This window comes from Stegodyphus dumicola, chromosome 9, assembly GCF_044657685.1.
Source record: "Stegodyphus dumicola isolate Sdum_Otavi_A_Nest chromosome 9, ASM4465768v1".
Classification (NCBI taxonomy): domain Eukaryota; kingdom Metazoa; phylum Arthropoda; class Arachnida; order Araneae; family Eresidae; genus Stegodyphus; species Stegodyphus dumicola.
The window spans coordinates 36,406,868-36,415,558 of record NC_140776.1 but is presented as its reverse complement, the minus strand read 5'-3'; the positions used below and the strand labels follow the sequence as shown (position 1 = coordinate 36,415,558).

The following is an 8,691-nucleotide window of genomic DNA, read 5'->3' as shown; positions in this document are numbered from 1 at the left end:
TACTCATTGCAAAAAAGCGCGATCAGCGTCGCTTGAACCAAAGTAAAAAGAGAAGTTTACCTGCATGGAAAAAACACAGAAATAGTAAAAAATATTGTAAATCACTAAACAATAATGCAATTGTAGCAAGTGAAGGTAAAACATATGGTGCGGGTGATTTTTAAAAATTTCATTGGGTATACGGCATAAATTGTTTTTACCTGTATAACTTCGAATCACCTAGCAATTTGTCATATGTTTATTTTTGTCATATTTAATATTATGAGATTAAAAATAGTTAAATATTACAAAAATGTTATCGAATGTTTACAAATTTATATTCAAAGTTAATTTGCTGTTTCTCATGACCATGTATTAAAGGTAAGTTTGAAGGAAAACTTTAAATTCATTTTTCTCAAAACAAATTTTTTCGCAATTTGTGTGTTTTGAAAATGCTCCATGCGTCTCATTTTTAGTTAAAAATGGATGATATTTGGAAGAAACTATATTGTTATATGTTACAGTAGATCTGTGTATGCATTTTTAGATATGAGGTTATTAAGAAGTTTAAACTTGTGAAAACCTTTAACAAAAGGTGAAATTTTTTCGAAACTTGGGTTTAAGTTCACAAAAATAGCCTTTAAAAATTTCTTATCCATCATATTCAATAACGGATACACAAATACTTTTACCAAGCCTTTATAAGTAACATAAAGCAAACATTAGGAAAAAATATTAAAAATTGGAGCGCATGGAGCATTTTAAATTTTTAATTAAAATAATTAATTAATTGCTTTAAAAATTTTTAATTTAAAATAAATTGAAATTTTGAGCATATATTTTGTTTACTGATGCTATAAGATGTACATGTATAAAATTTCTTGTTGAAAAAACGAAAACTTAAAAAAATAATTTTTAAAGTCCACCGTCCCCTTAAACAGTAAAATGCATTTTTTAAAAACCTTCGCTATGCTTTCTCTATTATATTTTATAACCCTTTTAATTTGAATTTTGACTCACTATACGTCTTTCTTTATTATTTAGCTACTGTGCCATAAATGTAAATTACGCATTATTAAAAATTACCCATTAAAAACGTACTATATAAAGGTACAATGACTCTATAAATACGTAACTCTTTTACATTGGAATTCTTTATGTGTATTTTTATAAATGTATGTATGATCTTGCAAGAAGAATAAGACAAGACATTATACTAACATAATGTGCAGCTGAAAATTTATAAATTATTTCACTATTTAAATTAAATTCCTTGCTTAATTTGACTATTGATTTCAAAATAAATGCAGTTCGTTATTATAATATAAGTAAACTAACATGGAGAGCTTACATGGAATTAGGTAATGTTTACAAGATCATTTAAAAATCACTTGTTTAGAGTTTCCGAAACCTGATATTGTAAACAAAGTAGGGACTCCTAAATATATACAAACGTAGATTTTTGTATTTTCTATGACATATGCAGAAGTTAAATATTTTCAGGAACATAAAATTATAATTTATTAAAATAAGGATGTGTTTTAACTTTTTGGATTTTTTACAGTATTTATAAAACGAAAGAAAAACGCAAATGTCCTGTTTCTGTTTAATGAAAAAAAAAATTTTCATGTGCTCCATTAATTAAATATCCCAATATTACATTAGGGAAAATCTTTCCTTCTTTGTTCCAACTGACTAGTATAAGGGAAAAATAGTGTTTTCATAAGACTCACTTTTAATAAGTTTGAGATATCGGTGACAGTGTGTAAACTGATGATCATGAAACGATAAAAATAAATATAATTCTTAAGATATCTTATACTGCTCTCTATGTATGTATTACAGATACTGTTATAAAAACAAATTCATGTGCCTATTATGTTACGTTGAAAAAAGTGACAAATGTTGATTTATTATACACATTCCAAACAAAAGATCATCTCAAGTGAGAACTGAGAATGTTTGTGTGTAAAAGGTAATAAGGGTGAAGCCAATTAGGGAGTAAAATGAACAAAAAGTGTTAGTTGTCAAGCAAGAAAACAAATTTCTCAAAGGATGTTTAATTATTTTAATGTGTTTGTGAAAATAAATCATGATTCATAGACTAACTAAAGGAATATATATTTCTTTAAAAACAAAAAAGAACAAAAGAGAAGAAAAAAATAGGTTTCAAATTTTATATAACGCACAAAATGGCGTTTTTTAACGCTTTGTGTGTTATTTTTATTTATTAAATATCATGTTCTTCGCACTTAAATCACATAAAATTCTATTCAACAGCAATACCATAAAATATTTGAAAACAGTGTATCTTTAGAATTTCCGATAGGCAGTCTCGCATGCTTGAAATAAAAACTTTCATACAATGTGGCCATTTCTCGCTTTGAAATCGTTTTGTTAATGAGAAATTTCTAAATGTTAAAAAAATATGAATTAACTACTTAAAAAATCGAAATTCAAAATTAGGTGACATTTTCGAATGGAGGATTACGTTATTCAAAATTTCGCTCTAGTACCGTCGTTTTTTTCACAATGCGAGAATCATATATTCTTTCATGTAGATTATTCATTATTTAATTTTTTTAATATAATATACGGCGATAATTTTTGGTGGCAACAAGGTGATTCAGCCGTTTATAGTGATGCAACGTAACATCCCGTTTCAAGACTAATGGCTCTTGTGAGCTAATGCTCCTTTGGGATAATAAATAAAGTAAAATAAAATAAAATAACCTATATATTAATTACCTAAAATGTTAAATATGTACACTGATTTCACACGCTAAGAAACCAAGCTGTTTAGACATTTTGGTTAAATTAACTCGAGTTCGTAATTTTGAATTAATTTACAAAAAAAAAGAGAAAAGGTATTTAAATCTGTCTTTGCTGCATACACGACACGTACAAAACTGTATATCTCTTACATAAATAACATTTAAAATCATAAAATGCTTCTAATTTTAAAACTTGAAAATTCAAATGCATATCAAATTTAAAAAGTGACAAACATTATAATTGTTTATTGTTTTCACACACGAGAATTATTTGAAATTATGCACCATATAGGTAGCTTTTCAGTTTCTAATTATCACACCTTTCATATAAATTGTCTTAGTTCTTTCATCACAGTTCCAATTAAATGAGGAGGAAAAGATTAGGCTTTGATGACATGATTTCTGTTTGGCGATATATCACATTATTAAAAACTCAAACATTTAATATTTACAAGTGTCTGAATCACTTGTGATGCTGATCAACACTGATCAATAGCATCGAAAGTTACAAAATAACATTCTTTCATTTATTGCAGCATTTTCACATTCAACTTTATATTTCATTTACAGAATTAGTTGGAAGTCCTTATCTTCATAAAGTACATTAAACACGAGACAGCTTGTTAGTCATGTTCAATATGTGCTGGGCCGAAATGCTTCAGGCTTCAATTCTTGTCCTGGAGGGGAACATAACCTGCTTTCCCAAGGCGATATGGTACGGCAATTTAGCACTTATAAAGGAACCTAAAATCATAAAGTAATGTTATTAAAACAGGTTTAGTATTTTAGTCAAACAAGTCAGTATTATAGCTTGCAAGCATTATAATTTGAGAAAGATTTAAATACAAATAGAGTCACGCAAACTCGACATAATCTGGATTGAGAGACTGTCGAGCTTCGGAAAACTCGAGGTTTACGGAAAAAGAGGTAAGTTTTTCAGAACTCTTAATTCTTTTTCGGAACTCTTAACTCTCTCTCTCTCTTTCCAGAACTCTTAGACCCCCTTAATGTCCAACGCCTAAATCCAGGATAATTTTAATCCAGGATACGCTTTCCCCTTTGCCCTGTCTCTTTTAAGGTATTTAGTTTCATTTTCATTGTCATTTGTTTTGCTTTCTTTTCGAACGACATTTTCACTTGGCAAAATATCGAAAGTTCCCAAAAATATGTAATACTTATACGCCTGAATGTGAACTGAGGATCGACACCCGCAATGACCTGGTATGGGTTTAGTTTGCAATAAGATGCGTTCACAAAACTTCAGACAAGTCTTCTAACATTTCGCAACAATAGAAAGGAATGTGAGCCAGCGGCCAGACGCTACCTGACTTGATTGATCGAGTTTGCCTGACTTGATTGACTTGATTCATCGAGTTTGCGGAACTCTACTGTAATTAAAATTTACATTTAAAGTATTCTCGAAAGAAGCAAACAACGTTGCCAAGTATACAAAGCATATCTTGAAATTTGTTAGGCAGTTCCAAGTATTAATGGTGCAATGCGAAAATGGCATAAATTACAGAAAAAGAACACTCAAATCTTTGAACGGAACAAGAAAGACATACGCATAAATAATAATTTTATGCACTATATGCAATATTTTCTCTGTTTGGCCTAGAGATAGCTTAAAAAAGGTCCTAAAATGTTGTCGAGCTGTATGGACTGTCGAAATATCGGGATCGAGTTTGCGGAACTCTACTATAATTAAAATTTATATTTAAAGTTAGAGAAGCAATTTTAGAATCCAAAAGGAGAAAACATTCTGTTAAACATAATAGATAATATGCTTAACATTGAAAAATAAGATTTATAAATTATAATCAATTTTTCTAAAATGGGAAACTTTTTGAATGCGATGAGCACGAAAAGCGTATAAAATCAACTTTAAAGAATTGAAGAATTTTGAATTAAACAGGAACTTAAGCACCATACTCAATAAAAAGGTTGCGCAAATAATTAAATTTAGGATCCGAGTTCCTGTGCCATTGTTTCAATTGCAGCTGATAAATCAGCCAAGCGGTAAATATATTTATGATGGTGTTAAATTAATGCATTTTATTATGTGAGTAGAACCGTGCATTTTCAAAGGTCGTGTGGCCCAGTGCTACAATGGTAAGTTTTTTTTACCATTCCTCGAAAAGTACAAACTCGCTCCGTGGTTAAAAATCTGCACGCACTGCCCCACAAAAGTTCTGACAGTCAGGCTAGATTCCGCAGCTTACGTGTTGGAGTTGTAGAAGTGAACACGCAGCCAAATTTTCGAAGTGCCCCCAAAACCCTTCCAACGTTTAAAAAAAATAGGATAAACTTCAGAAAGTAGGGCCACGTGATGACGCAATAGTTAAACATGCAGAGAAGTTTCTGGAAAAATCTCCGGCAAATACACCTAAAGTTCGTACACCTAAGAGGAAAACTATCTCTATAAATAAAACTGCAAACAGCTCGGAGAGCATTACTGTTATGTTTACTGACATATTTAAGGTAGTTTCTAAAATTAATAAGTTATTTACAGAATACGACATCATGGACATTATTAAAATCATTTTGGGAAGGCTTGAGGAACTCTGTAATACTGTGCACACCTGTGCGAGTATTTTTGTGGAAAGTTCCAGAAATATGAAGTGTTTCTTTTGACAAAATAAATTTTAACAACCTGTCATCAGAGACCTGTGTGCATTCAATCTATTACGAACTTGTACGTGTGCAACAATATAATCAAGCTAGAAAAGATTAGTCAAAACACTTAGCTTTTGCAATTGTGATTAAGCGCTTATCAGATAGTGTAAAAAATTCTATTGGCAAAGCATTACTTACTTCCATTCATCAACGGCTAGAAATCGTTTAAAAGTGAGTAATATAAGATCAGAAATATAAACGACATCTCCCATTTCTTCACCATTAAATACAAGATCGGAGGCAAGATAATATTAAGGAAACCGACAGATTTTTTATCTTTTTCTGACTAAATAATGATGTAGCCATTTTTTATGGCGAGAAGAAAAAGTATACTTTGCCATTGAAAAAAACGGGAGTGACAAATACTAGCTTGATTTATGACACCCAAGGGAGATCATGAGAAGAAATCTTCAAGAAAAGACGAATTACTGCAGCCCATAAAATCTTCAGTTACACAAATAATAACGCTAAAAGTTTAGTAACCTACGCATAAAACTTTAAAAATGCATCACACTGCGATACGTGAATATGCTAAGATATTAAATGGAATTTCTGGGGCCACTAATAAAAGTCTCCAGAAAGTAAATCAAGTACGGTTTTTGATTGATTTTTCTAAGTAACACTGAAACATAGACATGAACTTTCTAAGTAACACTGAAACACTGAAACATAGACATGTTTTTTCATAGGTTATGCAAATGAAGGAAAATTTAATTATATTCAGTGATACAATTTTTACAGCCTGAGAAGTCTTGAGCTTTTAAAGCTTTAAATTGTATTTATTTGATATAAAGAGCGATGGGTTAAATAAAAATTTCTCATAGGATTTAAATTTAGTGTGTGTTTTTAGGTGTATATTTGAGTTTTCTCTTTAATAGATCAGAAGAAAATTTTTATAAGTATTAATCATACTTTTTTCCTAAGAGCTATCACAATGGCCTTTATTGCGGTTTTAAGTTTAGACAAATTTCCGCGATTCTGGTGTTTGAGAACTTACCTGCGTCGGTATGGACGTATAGAATCTGGTCCCTGTCACACTCAGCATCACTACTCTCTCCTATGTCACGTGCTCCGGGTACATGAAAGGGGCTTCCACAGTCATCATCCTCCTCATACCTAGAAATTAAAAAGTAAAGTTTTATAAAAACCACAATTCGACTAAAACAAACATATAAAGGCAAAGTGTAGTTCCTTAAATTAATGATTTGTGTTAGCTCATTTTATATAAGAAACAGGAAAAGAGAGGAAGAACATTCTGCTAATGTCTACTAATACATTCCGATTGCTTTTATACCTCTAAAATGGATATTAATGAAACGTTCTTATATTTCATCAGACTTATAAAGTCCTTAACACTTTCTACGAAACTAAGCATATTCACTTGTAGAAATATAAGTTATTTTTGGAAGCAGGCAAATTGAAAAAATGAGCAACTCCTTCTCCGGGAATCGAACTGCGGGCATATGGATACACGCCCAGCGTGCAGACCAAAAGGAGGGAGAAATGCCTTATATACTCTCCCTTTTAAAGGGCGACTGGGAGTTTTAGGGGACCCAATCGTCAAATCCTGGGTTGGGAGAATCATCATACACCACCCTTTTAGTTCGGGCGACACTGTAGAGACAATAGCTTAATTGGAAGCAGGATGAGCAACGCCTTCGCCGGAAATCGAACCACGGACCTCTGGAATACGCTCCCCGCCTGCAGACAACTACACCACGAAGACATGCTAAGAAGGTGGGAGAAATATCTTAGATACTCCCCATTTAAAGAGCGACTGGTGTTTCTAAGGAACCTAATCGCCAAATCCTGGGTGTGAAGAATGATCATGCAACACCCTTTTTTAGTTCGGTCGCCACTGTAGAGATATTAGGTATTTTTGGAAGCAGGCGAGATCAAAAATGAGCAATGCCTTCGCCAGGAATCGGATACCTCTGGATAGGCGTCCAGTCTGCAGACCGCCACACCACGAATGCATGCTGGGAAGGTGGGAGAAATACCTCATACACTAAAAAATTTATAATCTTTCCTTATAAATTCCCATCCTCGCCTAAATTTGCCTCAATTTCCCCATGTGGCTGCAAAGTTCACATAGGTATTAAACTCAATATTTGTTGCGAAAAATATCCCAAAGTTAATACATTTACCTCACAACATTTGTAGTCTGTTAACTAAAAAAGACAAAATTAAAATTCTGGAGACAACTGCATATGTATATATGTCGAGCACCATTTATTAATTTCCTCAATTGCAATTTTTGAAAAAAATTAAAAATTGCCTCTCATTTTGGCAAGCATTATTCACTTAAATTACTTATCATGCGCATAACACAGTATTCCAGATATTCCGGGATAATTAACAACAATCAATATAAATAGAGATAATTGGAAGCCGCCCAACCGGTGTAGTGGTTAACGTCGCTGTCTGCCGTGCCAAAAGGCTCGGGTTCGAATTTCCTGAGAAGGCATGGATGTTTGTGTGTCGGTGCGGCATGGCGGCACTCCAAATATGCGGGGAGCCGAAACTCCTCTCGTGTGGCTTGGAGGAAGAGGAGAGGAGTGGGAGAACCTCGGATCCATACTCCGGGGTGCTTGCCATCAAATTTTGGGGCAGAGCTGAGCCAAATCGCACTGTCACCTGTAAGGTGCTCAAGGCTGTTGCCAACAAGAGGCGTAACCTTGCGCTCCTTACCACGAGGAGTTGAACTTGGGCTGATGTTACTGTCAGACAAGTGAGCATAAGTAACAACAACAATAGAGATAATTGGTTTGTCTCCCCTCAGTGTTGCCGCTGTTTTGTATATTTTGTAATAAATACCATTTGATAAAATCTTGCCTCTCTTTTTATCTTCGTTTGTACCGCAGACTTAATAAAATTAAAATTTATTTATTAAAAAGCTAATCATTATTTATTAAAAACCCTTTTTTTTAAATGTAAGTACAGATATACATGCGTACAGAATATAATGCTCTTACATTAAAAAAAACACAGTAAAGGACATTAGGTTATACATCGTAAAACTAAAACGTCTTTTATTGAAAAGAAATTTACAAAACGATTCTCCATTTGTTTATCGAATCTTGAATTTCGACTTTGTTTTTCTATTCTTTTCATATTTTTTTTTAAGCTTTAATGAATTTTTGATTAAGAAACGCGACGAGTTCAGAGCGAGCAATGGCAACACACTGTACGGAATAAAACATTTTTACGTCCAGCAGCGAAACTCGGAATTTTTATAGATATGCTGGTTTTATAGATATGT

The 8,691-nt window shown here is 32.6% G+C and overlaps 1 protein-coding gene across 2 annotated transcripts in view; it reads right to left on the bottom strand.

Moving 5' to 3' along the window:
- Positions 1 to 2,142: 2,142 nt before the first annotated feature.
- The window catches only part of LOC118193346 (cell adhesion molecule Dscam1-like), a 672,928-nt gene continuing 666,379 nt past the window's right edge, over positions 2,143 to 8,691 (bottom strand). For both annotated transcript variants that reach the window (XR_015042955.1, XM_085823337.1), the window contains exons 27-28: positions 6,427 to 6,545; positions 2,143 to 3,497 (exon numbers count right to left, since the gene is read on the bottom strand). Coding sequence is in view for 1 of the 2 variants with exons in the window: in XM_085823337.1 (XP_085679463.1) it covers positions 3,412 to 3,497; positions 6,427 to 6,545 (205 nt within the window). In the remaining variant the exon portion in view is untranslated. The remainder of the gene's footprint in view (positions 3,498 to 6,426; positions 6,546 to 8,691) is intronic.